The following is a 17,979-nucleotide window of genomic DNA, read 5'->3' on the forward strand; positions in this document are numbered from 1 at the left end:
TTATAGGGGTAAGTTTGAGTAAAGATCAAACTTGAAGAAGAGTACCCTTTAAAAATCAAGCAGTTTCCAACAAAATTTCTGATTACATGAATAAACTCATTAAATGAATAGATCCTTATAGATGTAGTAAATTGATGAATATGCAGTGAGTAAATAAAGTATCTTTCAATGTAATTTGACTAACATGATAGAGTATGATACCCTGGACACTCCTTCTCCCCATAAATTCACCAATTCAGCAACAGTTTCCTTTGTGACAAATCAGAAACTAATTGAAATGTTCTCACATCCTAGGGGATTAGAAAACCAGGCTCACCAAAGCTATCAGGGAGATTTGAGACCCTCTCTTGCTAGACACGCTGTCCCTAGTACAGTGCCATGTGATCAAAAAGAGACCCCTTAGATCCTAGCTTCACCCATGGGAAAAAGAGGATTAGGTATGTACATTCATCATCCCAACTTTTTTGAGGTCCCCAGAATACTGGCATCTATCTTGCCAGTCTTGAAGCTCACAGATCTAGCATAGTCTGGCCAACCAAGGGAGAATGGAGGCATTGGTTTGGACTGATAGATGAAATTGATCCTGTGCCCTTCTCAGCATAGAAGAAGCAGATGAAAACTCAGTTCTCAGCCTCCCCCTAGGAAGGGAAAAGGTTGATCCAGCACTGCAGCTTCTCTAGGGCAGCCCAGAGAAATAGCATTCATCTCACGAGTTTTGAAGCTCTAATAGGTCCAGCATGGGCTAGCCACATAGGGAAGTCCAGAGGTAGCAGATTGGGCTGATACATGCTATAGTTCCCTACCCCCAGCTCATCACAGAGCAAGCAGACAAAGCCACAGCTGCCAGCACCTCCCTGGGGAGGGAAGGCATTGACAGAGGCCTGCTAAATCTATGGCCAGCTGATTGGTGGGGGTCTTCTCTTGTATGAGGCTAATCCATGAAGACTGGGAGAGGTGCCTGCTTTCTCTAATGCATGGATGTGAGCACAAAGTCAAGGAAAAATGAAGAACCAGCTAAAGATGTTCCATACAACGGAACCACATAAATCTCCAGAAACCAATCCTAATGAAAAGGAGTTATTATTTACCTGTTAGGGAATTAAAAATAACTCTCATGAATATGCTCACCACAGTTAAAACAACAATAAATGAGCAAAGTAAGAATTCCAAGAGAGACAAAATGTTAAATACCACACAAATTATGGACCTAAAGAACACAATAACTGAATTTAAAATGGTGTTAGGACATCTAGATATTCATATTCAAAAAATGGTTTTGGCTCTTCTCTTACACAATACACAAAAATCAACCCAAAATTGATTAAAGACTTAAACCTAACAGCTCTTACCTAGAAAGTTCCTAGAAGAAAACCTAGGGGATAAGTTCCATGGCATCAGTCTTGGTGATGATTTCATGGATATGACACCAAAAGTACAGACAGCAGGAACAAAAGTAATTAAGTGGGACAATATCAAACCAAAAAGTAAAAATTTTTGCACACCAAAAGAAATCAACAGGGTAAAAAGGGAACCTATGGAATGGGACAAAGTGTTTACAGATCATATATCCAATAAGGGAATAATCTCTAAAGTAGTTAAGAAATTTCTGTAACTTAATAGTAAACACACACACACACACACACACACTCTGAAAAAAAACATATAACTTGATTTTAAAATGAGCCTAAGTACTTAGATATTTTTTCAAGGCAACAGGTACGTAAAGAAATGCCCAATGCTCGATGTCACTAAACATTAGAGAAATATAAATACTAAAACTACAATGAGGTATCAATCACCGATGAGGATGTGGAGAAATTGGAACCCTTGAACATTTTTGGTGGCATTGCAAAATGGTGTGTCTGCCATGAAACACAGTATAGAGTTTTCTCAAAAAAATAAAAATAAAACTACCATATGATCCAGAAATCCCACTTCTGAATGTGTTTATCCAAAAGTATTGAAATTAGGATCTTGAAGAGATATTAGCACTCCTGTGCTTATTGCAGCATATTCACATTAGTCAAAACATGAAAACAACCTAAATGACCATCAAAGAGGAATGGATTAAAATGTATAAACATACAGTGGAATGCTAGTCAGCCTTTAAAGAGAAGGAAATTATGCAATATGTGATAATAAACTTTGAGAGCATTAAGTGAAATAAGCCAGTCACAGAAAGACAAACACTGTATGATTTTACTTATACAAAGTATCTATAGTAGTCAGATTTATAGAAACAGAGATTGGAATGGTGACTACCAGGGCCTACGGGGAGAAGAAATGGGACTTGCTAATCAACACACATGAAGTTTCAGTCAAACAAGATGAAGAACCTCTAGAGATCTGTACAACATTGTGCCTGTAGTCAACAATAATGTATTATACACTTAAAACATTTTTTAAAAATGTATAACTCATGTAAGTATTCTTATTACAAATTGATCAAAATAAATATCTTTCAGCCAGGTGCAGTGGCTCACGCCATAATCCCAGCACTTTGGGAGGCTGAGGTGGGTGGATCACAAGATCAGGAGTTCAAGACCAGCCTGGCCAAGATAGTGAAACCCTGTCTCTACTAAAAATACAAAAATTAGCAGGGCGTGGTGGCAGGCGCCTGTAATCCTAGCTACTTGGGAGGCTGAGGCAGGAGAATTGCTTGAACCCAGGAGGCAGAGGTTGCAGTGAGCTGAGATCATGCCACTGCACTCCAGCCTGAACGACAGAGCAAGACCCCGTCTCAAAAATAAATAAATAATCTTTCTTTACCAGTGCAGATTAGTAATATGCAACCGATATAATGCTCTGGCATGAATGGTACATAGAAGTACATGTTTTTATTTATTATGCCTGTAGATATATTGTGATTTCACATTTCCTATAGATTTGCTTTACTAAAATGTTATTTTTTTTAAGATTTGCTCTTTTCTATAATTTACTCAAAAATATTAATTGCATACTATCTTGCATGAAAATATATGTTCTCTAAGTTGCAAACACACATCATCCATAAAATCTGTTTCCTTGGTGAAACAGGCTGACATATGAAATAATCAGTGAATAAGGTGCTAAATAGATGATGGTTGAAAAGGATGCTTCTCTACACCTTCTTAAGTCTCCTAATTCTAGAATATTAACATAGTATGTAATTTTCTTTGTGATCTTAAATATAGAACAAGAATGCCATATTCAGGTGCAGTTGTAGAGCTTCTACTAGGCTTGCCACCAAGTTAAGCACCTTGGTTTCCAGCACTAGATTCTTAAAATGCAGAATTTTAGCTTATACTTCTGTTAATTGCTCTATGTAATTTTTCTTTGAGGTGTTCCCAAATGGTCAAAAACACAAGGATTAATTATGCAAGTGCCAAGACAGTATATATAATACAACACTAGTTGTGCCTGTGATGTACTCAATCATGTGCCAGGGACTGGGTGTTCTGGGAAAAGCTGATCCTTTTAAAAGGCTCATATTTTAATCAGGAAAACATAAATTTTAAATATAATATTTTAACATTAAAAAAAGCACTGTAAAGGTATGTATTAAGTTTTATCAAAATGCAGAAAGGAAACAGTTAATTCTGCCTCAGAGTGATTAAACCACACATGGTATTGAGGAATGAATGCAGACAGAATGAGGACATCCCGAGCAGAGGAAAATAGTATGTTAAAAATAGGAAGTCAGTGACTTCAGATATAGATCATGAGAGTAGCACAATGAAAGCTACCTCACGGACTTTAGTTGGAGAAATGTAAGCATGTTATGTTGGGACAGGATTAAATCAAAACTATTAATATCAATCAGAAGCAACTATTAATATGTAAAGTAAAGGGATAAGGAATGTGTATCATCATGAATAAAACCAGCAGTTGTGGAAGAAAATTCCCTTAGGAAAAGTTGTTCTACATTTGGAAGACTACTTTATATTTTACTATGGATTTCTCCAGAAACTGACCTTCAGGAAAAAGTTCCAAAACATGTCATTTATTTAATAGGTAATACCAGGTAGCACCAGTAAGAAGGTGGGGAAGTGGTACCAAAGAGAAGAGAAGACAGCCAATAAAGGGCTTTTTAAAATTAAGCAAGTTAACACTGTGAGTAACTAAAACTTAATGAATTCTGAAAGACAGTGTAGAACAAGCCTCGGAGTTATCTCACCCATTCGAGAAGGGAGTTTGGTTTTTTATATACCAGTTTCCTTCATTTATGTCAGGCTGCTCAGAACAGTGTGGAAAATTAGTTCTGTAACATATATAGCTTTATGGACAGGTGGATAGATGAGCAAAAGAGATTCAGATGGCCAAAGAAAGCCTTAAGACAGGAATGCTGCTGTAGGTAGTCTGAAGTAAAGCAGGTATCTAATGACGTAGTAAAGGCAAGGAAAGAGGGCTAAGTTACGTTTAAACTCAGAAAATCTAATCGTTATCATAAATCTCACTAAATTTTTTTTCTGCTTGTATGTCTGATGTGTCATCTTTAAGGATACAGTTATTAAATATTCTAATACTGATTCTTTTTTTTCTTTTCTTGTGGCAGACTAACCAACAGTTTCTGAAAACAGTAACTGAACAAAGTGTGATAATCGAACAACTCCAAAAAAAACTTAGGTATTTTTAAAAACGGGTTTAATTATTTCATTGTCAATTATTTTTCTTCAAGGAAGCTGATGATGCCGTAATTGTCCCTATGGATGTTTTTTTTCCTTCCCTTTGTTAAGCTTCTGTCAATATCTTTTTGTGTGTATGATCTGTTAGGATGGGAAGAAACTGAAATCAAGATTATTAAGATGTACTCTACAGTGAGACCTCTAAATACACAGATGTTCAAGTCCTTTACATAAAATGGCATATTTCTATATAACCTATGCACATCTCCCCATAAACTTTAAATCATCTGATAACTTGTACAATGTAAATGCTATGTAAATAGATATAGACTATATTGTTTTAAATTTTGTATTTTGTATTTTTTTTTTTAATTTTTTATTGGATTTTAGGTTTTGGAGTACATGAGCAGAGCATGCAAGACAGTTGCGAAGGTACACACATGGCAGTGTGCTTTGCTTTTCTTCTCCCCTTCACCCACATTTGGCATTTCTCCCCAGGCTATCCCTCCCCACCTCCCCCTCCCACTGGCCCTCCCCTTTTCCCCCCAATAGACCCCACTGTTTAGTACTCCCCTTTCTGTGTCCATGTGTTCTCTTTTTTCATCACCAACCTATGAGTGAGAATATGCGGTGTTTCATTTTCTGTTCTTGTGTCAGTTTGCTGAGGATGACGTTCTCCAGATTGATCCATGTCCCTACAAACTCATCATTTCTGATTGCTGCATAATATTCCATGGTGTATATGTGCCACATTTTTCCAATCCAGTCTATTATCAATGGGCATTTGGGTTGATTCCAGGTTTTTGCTATTGTAAACAGTGCTGCAATGAACATTCGTGTACATGTGTCCTTATAGTAGAACGATTTATAGTCTTTTGGATATATACCCAGTAATGGGATTGCTGGGTCAAATGGAATTTCTATTTCTAAGGCCTTGAGGAATCGCCACACTGTCTTCCACAATGGTTGAACTAATTTACACTCCCACCAAGAGTGTAAAAGTGTTCCTCTTTCTCCACATCCTCTCCAGCATCTGTTGTCTCCAGATTTTTTAATGATTGCCATTCTAACTGGCGTGAGATGGTATCTCAATGTGGTTTTGATTTGCATCTCTCTGATGACCAGTGACGATGAGCATTTTTTCATATGACTGTTGGCCTCATATATGTCTTCTTTTGTAAAGTGTCTGTTCATATCCTTTGCCCACTTTTGAATGGGCTTGTTTGTTTTTTTCCTGTAAATCTGTTTGAGTTCTTTATAAATTCTGGATATCAGCCCTTTGTCAGATGGGTAGACTATGAAAATTTTTTCCCATTCTGTTGGTTGCCAATCCACTCTAGTGACCGTTTCCTTTGCCGTGCAGAAGCTGTGGAGTTTCATTAGGTCCCATTTGTCTATTTTGGCTTTTGTTGCCAATGCTTTTGGTGTTTTGTTCATGAAGTCCTTGCCTACTCCTATGTCCTGGATAGTTTTGCCTAGATTTCCTTCTAGGGTTTTTATGGTGCCAGGTCTTATGTTTAAGTCTTTAATCCATCTGGAGTTCATTTTAGTGTAAGGTGTCAGGAAGGGGTCCAGTTTCTGCTTTCTGCACATGGCTAGCCAGTTTTCCCAACACCATTTGTTAAACATGGAGTCCTTTCCCCATTGCTTCTTTTTGTCAGGTTTATCAAAGATTGTATAGTTGTATGTATGTTGTGTTGCCTCCGGTGCCTCTGTTTTGTTCCATTGGTCTATATCTCTGTTTTGGTACCAGTACCATGCTGTTTTGATTACTGTAGCCTTGTAGTATAGTTTGAAATCCGGTAGTGTGATGCCCCCCGCTGTGTTCTTTTTGCTTAGAATTGACTTGGCTATGCGGGCTCTCTTTTGGTTCCATATGAAGTTCATGGTGGTTTTTTCCAGTTCTGTGAAGAAAGTCAATGGTAGCTTGATGGGGATAGCGTTGATTCTGTAAATTACTTTGGGCAGTATAGCCATTTTCACGATATTAATTCTTCCTAACCATGAACATGGAATGTTTCTCCATCTGTTTGTGTCCTCTCTGATTTCGTTGAGCAGTGGTTTGTAGTTCTCCTTGAAGAGGTCTCTTACGTTCCTTGTGAGTTGTATTCCAAGGTATTTTATTCTTTTTGTAGCAATTGCGAATGGCAGTTCGTTCTTGATTTGGCTTTCTTTGAGTCTGTTATTGGTGTAGACGAATGCTTGTGATTTTTGCACATTGATTTTATATCCTGAGACTTTACTGAATTTGCTTATCAGTTTCAGGAGTTTTTGGGCTGAGGCAATGGGGTCTTCTAGGTATACTATTATGTCATCTGCAAATAGAGACAATTTGGCTTCCACCTTTCCTATTTGAATACCCTTTATTTCTTTTTCTTGCCTGATTGCTCTGGCTAGAACTTCCAGTACTATATTGAATAGGAGTGGTGAGAGAGGGCATCCTTGTCTAGTGCCAGATTTCAAAGGGAATGCTTCCAGTTTTTGCCCATTCAGTATGATATTGGCTGTTGGTTTGTCATAAATAGCTTTTATTACTTTGAGATACGTTCCGTCGATACCGAGTTTATTGAGGGTTTTTAGCATAAAGGGCTGTTGAATTTTGTCAAATGCCTTCTCTGCGTCAATTGAGATAATCATGTGGTTTTTGTTTTTGGTTCTGTTTATGTGGTGAATTATGTTGATAGATTTGTGTATGTTGAACCAGCCTTGCATCCCCGGGATGAATCCTACTTGATCATGATGAATAAGATTTTTGATTTGCTGTTGCAATTGGCTTGCCAATATTTTATAGAAGATTTTTGCATCTATGTTCATCATGGATATTGGCCTGAAGTTTTCTTTTCTCGTTGGGTCTCTGCCGGGTTTTGGTATCAGAATGATGTTGGTCTCATAAAATGATCTGGGAAGGATTCCCTCTTTTTGGATTGTTTGAAATAGTTTTAGAAGGTATGGTACCAGCTTCTCCTTGTGTGTCTGGTAGAATTCGACTGTGAACCCGTCTGGACCTGGGCTTTTTTTGTTTGGTAGGCTCTTAATTGCTGCCTCAACTTCAGACCTTGTTATTGGTCTATTCATAGTTTCAGCTTCCTCCTGGTTTAGGCTTGGGAGGACGCAGGAGTCCAGGAATTCATCCATTTCTTCCAGGTTTACTAGTTTATGCACATAAAGTTGTTTGTAATATTCTCTGATGATGGTTTGAATTTCTGTGGAATCTGTGGTGATTTCCCCTTTATCATTCTTTATTGCATCTATTTGGTTGTTCTCTCTTCTATTTTTAATCAATCTGGCTAGTGGTCTGTCTATTTTGTTGATCTTTTCAAAAAACCAGCTCTTGGATTTATTGATTTTTTGAAGGGTTTTTCATGTCTCAATCTCCTTCAGCTCAGCTCTGATCTTAGTTATTTCTTGTCTTCTGCTGGGTTTTGAGTTTTTTTTATCTTGCTCCTCTAGCTCTTTCAATTTTGACGATAGGGTGTCAATTTTGGATCTCTCCATTCTCCTCATATGGGCACTTATTGCTATATACTTTCTTCTAGAGACTGCTTTAAATGTGTCCCAGAGGTTCTGGCACGTTGTGTCTTCGTTCTCATTGGTTTCGAAGAACTTCTTTATTTCTGCCTTCATTTCATTGTTTACCCAGTCAACATTCAAGAGCCAGTTGTTCAGTTTCCATGAAGCTTTGTGGTTCTGGGTCGGTTTCTGAATTCTGAGTTCTAACTTGATTGCACTATGGTCTGAGAGGCTGTTTGTTATGATTTCAGTTGTTTTGCATTTGCTGAGCAGTGCTTTACTTTCAATTATGTGGTCAATTTTAGAGTAGGTGTGATGTGGTGCTGAGAAGAATGTGTATTCTGTGGATTTGGGATGGAGAGTTCTGTAAATGTCTATCAGGTTTGCTTGCTCCAGGTCTGAGTTCAAGCCCTGGGTATCCTTGTTGATTTTCTGTCTGGTTGATCTGTCTAGTATTGACAGTGGAGTGTTAAAGTCTCCCACTATTATTGTGTGGGAGTCTAAGTCCTTTTGTAAGTCATTAAGAACTTGCCTTATGTATCTGGGTGCTCCTGCATTGGGTTCATATATGTTTAGGATCGTTATCTCTTCTTGTTGTATCGATCCTTATACCATTATATAATGGCCTTCTTTGTTTCTTTTGATCTTTGTTGCTTTAAAGTCTATTTTATCAGAGATGAGAATTGCAACTCCTGCTTTTTTTTGCTTTCCATTAGCTTGGTAAATCTTCCTCCATCCCTTTATTTTGAGGCTTTGTGTATCCTTGCATGTGAGATGGGTTTCCTGTATATAGCACACTGATGGGTTTTGGATTTTTATCCAATTTGCCAGTCTGTGTCTTTTGATTGGTGCATTTATTCCATTTACATTTAGGGTTAATATTGTTATGTGTGAATTTGATACTGCCATTTTGATGCTAAGTGGCTGTTTTGCCTGTTAGTTGTTGTAGATTCTTCATTATGTTGATGCTCTTTAGCATTCAGTGTGATTTTGGAATGGCTGGTACTGGTTGATCCTTTCTATGTGTAGTGCCTCTTTTAGGAGCTCTTGTAAAGGAGGCCTGGTGGTGACAAAATCTCTGAGTACTTGCTTGTTCGTAAAGGATTTTATTTTTCCTTCACTTCTGAAGCTCAGTTTGGCTGGATATGAAAATCTGGGTTGAAAGTTCTTTTCTTTAAGAATGTTGAATATTGGCCCCCACTCTCTTCTGGCTTGTAGTGTTTCTGCTGAGAGATCTGCTGTGAGTCTGGTGGGCTTCCCTTTGTGTGTGACCTGACCTTTCTCTCTGGCTGCCCTTAGTATTCTCTCCTTTATTTCAACCCTGTTGAATCTGACGATTATGTGCCTTGGGGTTACTCTTCTTGCGGAATATCTTTGTGGTGTTCTCTGTATTTCCTGCAATTGAGTTTTGGCCTGTCTTGCTAGGTGGGGGAAATTTTCCTGGATGATGTCCTGAAGAGTATTTTCCAGCTTGGATTCATTCTCTTCGTCCCCTTCTGGTACACCTATCAAACGTAGGTTAGGTCTTTTCACATAGTCCCACATTTCTTGGAGACTTTGTTCATTCCTTTTTGCGCTTTTTTCTCTAATCTTGGTTTCTCGTTTTAGTTCATTGAGTTGGTCTTTGACTTCAGATATTCTTTCTTCTGCTTGGTCAATTCGGCTATTGAAACTTGAGTTTGCTTCGCGATGTTCTCGTATTGTGTTTTTCAGCTCTTTTAATTCATTCATATTCATCTCTAAGTTATCCATTCTTGTTTTCATTTCCTCGAATCTTTTTTCAAATCTTTTTTCAAGGTTCTTAGTTTCTTTGCATTGATTTAATACATGATCTTTTAGCTCACAAAAGTTTCTCATTATCCATCTTCTGAAGTCTAATTCCGTCATTTCATCACAGTCATTCTCCGTCCAGCTTTGTTCCCTTACTGGTGAGGAGTTTTGGTCCTTTCTAGGAGGCGAGGTGTTCTGGTTTCGGGTGTTTTCCTCCTTTTTGCGCTGGTTTCTTCCCATCTTTGTGGATTTGTCTGCTGGTCGTCTGCGTAGTTGCTGACTTTTCGATTGAGTCTCTGAGTGGACACCCAGAATGTTGATGATGAAGTATTTCTGTTGCTTGATTTTCCTTCTACCAGTCTAGCCTTTTTGCTGTACGACTGCTGAGGTCCGCTCCAGACCCTGCTTGTCTGGGGTGCACCTCTAGAAGCTGTGGCACAGTGAGGGATGCTACCAGTTTCTTTTTCTGCTCTCTTTGTCCCAGGATGATGCCTGCCTAATGTCAGTCTTTTGGATATAGAGGGGTCAGGGAGCTGCTTGAGGAGACAGTTTGTGCTTTATAGGGGCTTAATTGCTGAGCTGCGAGCTCTGTTGTTCATTCAGGGCTGTTAGGCTGCTATGTTTGATTCTACTGCAACAGAGCTCATTAAAAAAATTCTTTTTTTTTTCTCAAATGCTCTGTGTTTAGGGGATTGGGCTTTATTTTTGGATGTCCGTTGAGGTCCTGCCCAGCTAGGATGCAGACTAGCCACTGTTTGACTGCCGAGGCTCCGCCCTGCTGTTGTGAGGCTCGCCCTGGTTCTGCTGTTCTGCTGTGTTCTCCGCCACGCCCTGTGGCGGAGTCTCTCTTTTGTCGCGGGTTGCCTCGGCAAGAGCAGGCTGCGTCAGCAGTGGGCGTGTATCTCAGTAGGGACGGGTTGCCTCGGCAACAGCTGGCTGCGTCAGCAATGGGCGTGTATCTCAGTTGGGACGGGTTGCCTCTGTAATGGTGGACGCCCCTCCCCCTCAGAGCGTCTCAGGCCGTCTGCACGGGGCTTGTTTGAAATCGCGATTTTGTCTGTCCCACTGAGCCACCCCTAACGCTCTGTCCCTGCAATCCCCTGGGCTGGCCCACTGTCCAAGTCTAGCTCAGTCTCAAGTCCAGCCCTCTCAAGTCTCCAGTTGCCGGTTCAGCGGGACACCAGGACAAGCGCGCCCTGTGGGGAGTGCTGGGTAGGGCCGGCCGCCGCCACCCCGGCTGCCGGCTTGGCCAGGCGGATGTTCTGCCTGGCGTCCCGCGTCTCCACTTCACTTGGGAATTTCCCCGTTCCGTGGGCAACAAAAATCAGTCTGGAAATGCAGCTCAGACTCACCTCTCCGCGGACACAACGAGAGCTCCAATCCTGGGTTGTTCTCACAGCGCCATCTTGAGTCCTCTCCCCCATTTTTTATTGTTTTAAAAAATATTTTCAATCTGCACTTGGTTGAATCCATGAATGGGGAACCCACAAATCATTTGAACATTTTTCATATACATATTGGCCATTTGTATGTCTTCCTTTAATAAATGACTATTCAGATATTTTGCCAATTATTTTTCTTTTTCTTCCTCTTGATTTGTTTTAGCTCCTTTTGTATTCCAGTTCTGGTTATTAATCCCGTGTCCAGTGGGTAGTTTACAAATTATTTTCTTCTAGTCTATGGATTTTTTCGTTTACTGATTGTTTCCTTGCTGTCCAGAAGCTTTTTAGCTTGATATGATCCCATCTGTACATTTTTGCTTTGGTTGCCTGTACTTTTGAAGTCCTCCTCAAGAAACCTTTATCCAGAAAAATGTCTTGGAATGTTTCCCTGATGTCTTTTTCTAGTAGTTTCATAATTTCAGGTCTTAGATTTAAGTCTTTGGTACATTTTGATTTGATTTTGGGATATGATGAGAGATAGGTGTTGAAAATGTGTTGACTGTGAATGCATTAATTTATTTCTGAGTTCTCTCTTCTGTTCCATTCATCTATGTGTCTGTTTTTATGCCAGTACCGTTCTGTTTTGGTTACTATAAGTTTGTAGTATAATTTGAAGTCAGTTAATGTGATGCCTCTAGCTTTGTTCTCGTTCAGGATTGTTTTGGCTATTCTGTGTATTTTTTGGTTCCCTTTAAATTTTAGGATTTTTTTCAATTTCTATAAATGTCATTGATATTTTATTGCATTTAATCTGTAAATTAGATTGCTTTGGGTAGTATGGATATTTTAACAATATTGATCCTTCTGGTTCATGAATATAGACTACCTTTCCATTGTTTTTTGTCATCTTCAAAATTTCTTTCATCAAAGTTTCATAGTTTTAGAGTTCTTTTACTTTCTTGGGTTTTTTTTTTTTCAGATTGTTCAGTTGACATGTAGAAATAATACTGATTTTTCAACCTTGTGACAACTTTACTGAATTTATTCAATCTAAGAGTTTTTTTGGTAGAAACTTTAGGTTTTTCTAAATATGGATCATGTAATCTGCAAACAAGGATAATTTGAGTTCTTCCTTTCCAATTTGGGTGCCTTTTATTTCTTTGTCTTATCTAACTATTTTAGCTAGGACTCCTCATACTGTGTTGAATAATACTGGTGAAACTGAGTATCCTTGTCTTATTCAAGATCTTAGCAGAAAGACTTTCAGTTTTTCCCCATTCAGTATGATACTGGCTGTGGGTTTGTCATATATGGCTTTTACTGTGTTGAGATATGTTTCTTCTATACCCAGGTTTTCTTTAGAGTTTTTATCACAAAGGATGTTGAATTTTATAAAATACTTTTTCAGCATCAAGTGAAATGATCATATGGTTTTTGTTTTTTGTTCTGTTGATATATCACATTTACTGATTTTCATATGTTGAACCATCCATGCATCCCTGGGATGAGTCCCACTTGATCATGAAGAATGATCTCTTTAATGTGTTGCTGAATTCAGTTTCTAATATTTTGTTAAGGATTTTCACATCTGTGTTCATCAGAGATATTGGCCTCACTTTGTTCATGCATTGTTTCTGCTCTGCTCTTTATTGTTTCTTGTACTAATTTGGGGTTTGGATTTTTTCTTGCTTTTCCAGTTCTTTAAGACATATTCTTAGCTGTTTATTTGAAGTTTTTCTACTTTTTGATGGAGGTGTCTATTGTATAAACTTCACTCTTAATGCTGCTTTTGCTGTATCTATAGGTCGTGGTATATTGTTTCTATTTTTATTTGTTTCAACAAATTTTTTTTTTCGAGATGGAGTTTCGCTCTTGTTACCCAGGCTGGAGTGCAATGGTGCAATCTCAGCTCACCACAACCTCTGCCTCCTGGAGTCAGGCAATTCTCCTGCCGCAGCCTCCCGAGTAGCTGGGATTACAGGCACGTGCCACCATGCCCAGCTAATTTTTTTGTATTTTTAATAGAGATGGGGTTTCACCACATTGACCAGGATGGTCTCGATTTCTTGACCTCGTGATCCACCCTCCTTGGCCTCCCAAAGTGCTGGGATTACAGACGTGAGCCACCACGCCCAGCCCTCAACAATTTCTTAAATTTTATTCTATGGTTAATTGACCAATGGTCATTCAGGAACACATTGTTTTATTTTCTCTTGTTTAGTTTTCACATTCCTCCTATTAATTAATTTTAGTTTTATTCCTTTGCAGTCAGAAAAGATACTTTATGTGATTTCAGTTTGTTTGAATTTTGGGGATTTGTTTTATGGCCTAATATATGTTCTGTCCTTGAGAATGTTGTGTATACTGAAAAGAATACGTATTCTTTACCTGTTGCATGAAATATTCTGTAAATATTTATTGGGTCAGTGTGATCTATTGTGCAAATTAAATCTGATATTTGTTGATATTCTATGTTAGATTATCTGTCCAATTCTGAAAGATGGGTGTTGAAGTTCCCAGCTATTATTTTATTGGTGTCTAACTTTATCTTTAGTTCTAATATTTGCTTTATATATCTGGATGCTCCAGCATTGAGTGCATATATAGTTATAATTCTTATATCGTCTTGTGGGATTGACCCCTTTATTATTACATAATAACATTTTTTGACTCTCTTTGCAATTTTTGTCTTGAAATCTGTTTTATCTGGTGTATACATAGCTACTCTTGCTCTTTTTGGGTTTCCATTTGCATGGACTGTCTTTTTCCATTCCCGTATTTCCAGTCTTTGGGTGTCTTAATAGATGAAGTGAGTTTCTTGTAAGCAGCATATGATTAGTTCTTATTTTTTATCCATTCAGCTACTCTTTTTTTAATTAGAGAATTTAGTCCATTTACATTTAATGTTATTGTTGATAGGTAAGTACTCACTGCTGACTTTTTTTTTTTTTTCCAAACTAGATTTTTATTTTTATTATATTTCCATGTGAAAACATCACCCAAATGTCAGTGGAGCAAAAGACTTTATGGCCAGATACCAAAGGTGCACAGTCGATCCCACTTTGGAATAAATGCCCAGAAGGTAAAAATTATCAGTGAGTGAGAGCTCTAGGCACAAAATAAGTTCTCATTGAGAAAGTGGACAGAGATATGAAGCAGTGAAACATACAGCTTTAAAAACTGGAAATCTTTCATGACATTTGATTTTCAAGTAAACATCTGCATTTCAAGAATTATAATTTTCAAAAGTAGAATCAGGCCTGATTAAGTAGTACTTATGACTTACTGATAAAATTACAAAAATAAAAACAAAAACTCTTCTGCCCTTGAAAGAGATAGAAAATTATATATTTTTTTCTGTAATATCATAGAGATTCATCAGTATTTCACCTTTATGTCACTTAAAAATGTTGTTTTTTCTTCATCTTTCATGTTCTGCCACTTTTAACATAGTAAAACCTGTTCAATATGACCGTCTCTACTAAGCGAAAGGATATATTATGTACTGCATGAATGAGAAAAAGCTACAATTTACCCCTAATAGTATCATATCTACCAAGTGGGAGAAAAGATAAAGACAGGTATTTTCCTAAAAACAAAACTCAATGATTTAAAATATCCTATACATAATTTCTAATTTCAAAGCACTGTTAGACATTCTTGATCAGTGTGTAGCAAGAGAGGGAAGAGAAAATTTAAAATTTGGTAGAACAGGAGAGCATTTTTCTAACTACTTTCATTTAAATAACATTGGCCTTTCCAACTATTACCTTTCTTAGTTAAAACACTGATTGGCCAGGTGAAATCATAACAGCATGAAATTAAGACCAGATTTCAACCTAGGTATGAGCACAATGATTCAGGACCACTGTTTCCACCTCACAGAAAGGACTCCTGAGGTGGTGCTCCCCTTTTTAAACGTATGCCCCCAAACACCTCATATACAGAGTCCATATAAGTATATACATAAAACAAGTTCTGTATTTTTCCAAATAATTTTACAATTTCATGGTAAATTAGATGTCAAAGATAAACTATGCCTTTAAAAACATTAAGCTTCAAAATTCATCCAGTGTTTTCTTTAAGAAATGAATTATTAAAATCATTTTTGAAATGACATAATAAATGTATTTAAATCTGGACTTTCCTGTACTTAATTTTTCTTTTAAAAAAAATGTTTAAAAATATCATGAGCTGGAACATGCTGCCAGGACAGAAATAATCAGAAATGTCTTCAGTCACAGACCCTGGGCATCTCAATGTTGCTTCGTACTTTTCAAAGCTTGAAGTCTCTCTAGCAGTGGAGGATGAGAATAATGCCACATTGAGAACAACCAGTCAGAAACAGGGAATCCCAAGTTATCTTTGTTAAGTTTGATTAAAGCAGAATATAAGTCTTTAGCCTTCCCAAGTTTCTTGGCAAATGCATCAGCTTGAAACTCAAATCTGCGGCTTAGGACTGTCAGGCAAAAAGAAAGAACCTCATTGTAAGGTGAAAAAATAAACTGGAAGATGATCAATAGTCCAATTAGTGTGGGTTGGCTATCATAAAAACCAAATGCAGCAAAAAGCTCTTTTCGACCAATTAATACAGCAAATAAAAAAAAACACAGGAAAGAATTCATCTGGCTAATAATGATATTTTTGACTGTGTGTCCCAACTTCCAGTGCCCCAGTTCATGGCCTAGTACAGCGAGTACCTCCTCATTTTTACATCCTTGTTTCTTATTTTTAACTTTAGCTTTTATTTCTTCACTGTTCCCTTCGTCCTCTTTGCGGGGTTCCATGCCAGAATCCTCCTGGATGTCTTTGTTTAGTACAGAGTACTCTTCTAGTAGAGTGTCAAACAAAACTATTCGCTTGTTCTTGAAGAAGCCATAAAAATAAGCATTGCTGTGGGAAGAGCGTTTAGATCCTTCCACAACATACACCTTAGTCAAAGAAAGTCAATACTCTTTGCCATTACTTCAATTTCTTCTTTAAGCTTTCCCTCAGGCAGAGGTGTGAATTTGTCAAATAAAGGGGCAATATAATCGGCATAGATTGTGACAAGAACCAGAGACACAACTAATGTGAACAGCCAGGCATAAATAAAAAAGTAGTCACCCCCAATTTTAATAATGTAAAGTAGAAGTGAAGACACAGGCAACAAAATACACTGAGTCACAACAAATTTTTTGATTGCATCTTTCATGAAGAACCCCAAAGTCTGTTGATTGAAACCATGTTTTTCTTCTATCACAAAAGTATTGTAAAGACTCCAGGGCAAACCAGTCAATGCACTGAAAAGTGTAGCCAACAGGAGAAACACCAGGGACTGAGTGATCTCATATTCTGGTCCAAAGCCAGCATAACCGCAGAACCGTCCAGAAAGTCTCCAGAGATAAGGTATTCCTCCAAAGAGAAGAATAAGAGTGCCTTCAATCTCTGAATAGTGTCCTGACCAGAAGCTGAAAGTGCTTTTATCCAGTTGATACAGTCGAGATTTCTCAAATGTTTCAGAATCCATGATCTGTCCTAACTCTGGTGGTACTTGAGTTGTTGTTTTATATATCCTTCTCTGCCGCTGTGCTAGGAAGGTCTCCCAAACATACACTGTCCAGGAGAAGAGCAGCACGGCTCTGAAGATACGCTTCTCGGCTGGCATCTCCCAAAAAGCCACTGCTGACGTTTTGTTACTTTCTTTCTGGTTGTATTGTCAGTCCTCCCTTCCTTTCCATCTTACTTTGTGTAAAAGTGATTTCCTCTTGTAGTTTATTTTAATTTCTTGGCTTTTCAGGTTTTTTGTATCTATTAAAGGTTTTTGTTTTATGGTTACCATGAGGCTTGCAAATACTATAACCAATTGTTTTAAACTGATGATAACTTAACTCTGATTATAAAAAAAAAAAAAGCGAAGTTAAAAAATTAACTTCATCCACCCCCCTGCTTTTTGACTTGTTGTCTCTGTTTACATATATTTTGTTATCTCTTAAAAAGTTATAGTATTTATTATTTTTGGTAGATCTGTCTTCTAGTCTTCTGAGTAAAGATATTAGTGGTTGATACACTATAATTACAATTAAAGGAGTCTAACCGGAGTTAGAATATTCTGTAATTGTCTGTGTACTTGCTATTGCCAGTGAGTTTTATATCTTCAGATGATTTCTTGTTGCTAACTAACAGCCTTTTCTTTTGGACTGAAGAACTCCCTTTAGCATTTCTTGTAAGACAGGGCTGGTGTTGACAAAATTCCTTGTGGTTTTTTTTTCTGTCACAGTTTTTATTTCTCCTTTATGTTTGAAATACAATTTTGCTTTTATATATTATTTACTTCTCTTTTCTTGCTGCTTTTGAGATCCTTTATCCTTGACCTTTGAGGTTTTGATTATTATATGTACTGAAGTAGTCCTTATTTGGTTTGAATCTGCTTGGTGTTCTTTGACTTTCTTGTACCTTGATATTAATGTCTTTCTGTAGGTTTGGAAAGTTCTCTGTTATTATTTCTTTGAATAAACTTTCTACTCCCATCTCTCTTAGTACATCCTCTTTAAGACCAATAACTTAGATTTGCCCCTTGAAGGCTGTTTTAAAGATCTTGTATGGGTGTTTCATTCTTTTTTATTTTTTCTCCTCTATGTATTTTCATATAGGCTGTCTTTAGTCTCATTGGTTCTTCTGATTGATCAGTTCTGCTTTTGAGAGACTGATGCATTTGTCAGTTTTTCAACTGA

The 17,979-nt window shown here is 37.6% G+C and overlaps 1 protein-coding gene and 1 pseudogene across 5 annotated transcripts in view; one reads left to right on the forward strand and one right to left on the reverse strand.

Moving 5' to 3' along the window:
- The window catches only part of SCLT1 (sodium channel and clathrin linker 1), a 245,784-nt gene that overhangs the window by 78,985 nt on the left and 148,820 nt on the right, over positions 1-17,979 (forward strand). For all 5 annotated transcript variants that reach the window (XR_008480049.2, XM_054252918.2, XM_008992707.5 and 2 more), the window contains one exon: positions 4,535-4,605. Coding sequence is in view for 4 of the 5 variants with exons in the window: in XM_054252918.2 (XP_054108893.2) it covers positions 4,535-4,605 (71 nt within the window). In the remaining variant the exon portion in view is untranslated. The remainder of the gene's footprint in view (positions 1-4,534; positions 4,606-17,979) is intronic.
- Positions 15,410-16,919, reverse strand: LOC100391180 (CAAX prenyl protease 1 homolog pseudogene; annotated as a pseudogene).

The sequence above is a fragment of the Callithrix jacchus genome, chromosome 3 (assembly GCF_049354715.1).
Source record: "Callithrix jacchus isolate 240 chromosome 3, calJac240_pri, whole genome shotgun sequence".
Taxonomy (NCBI): Eukaryota; Metazoa; Chordata; class Mammalia; order Primates; family Cebidae; genus Callithrix; species Callithrix jacchus.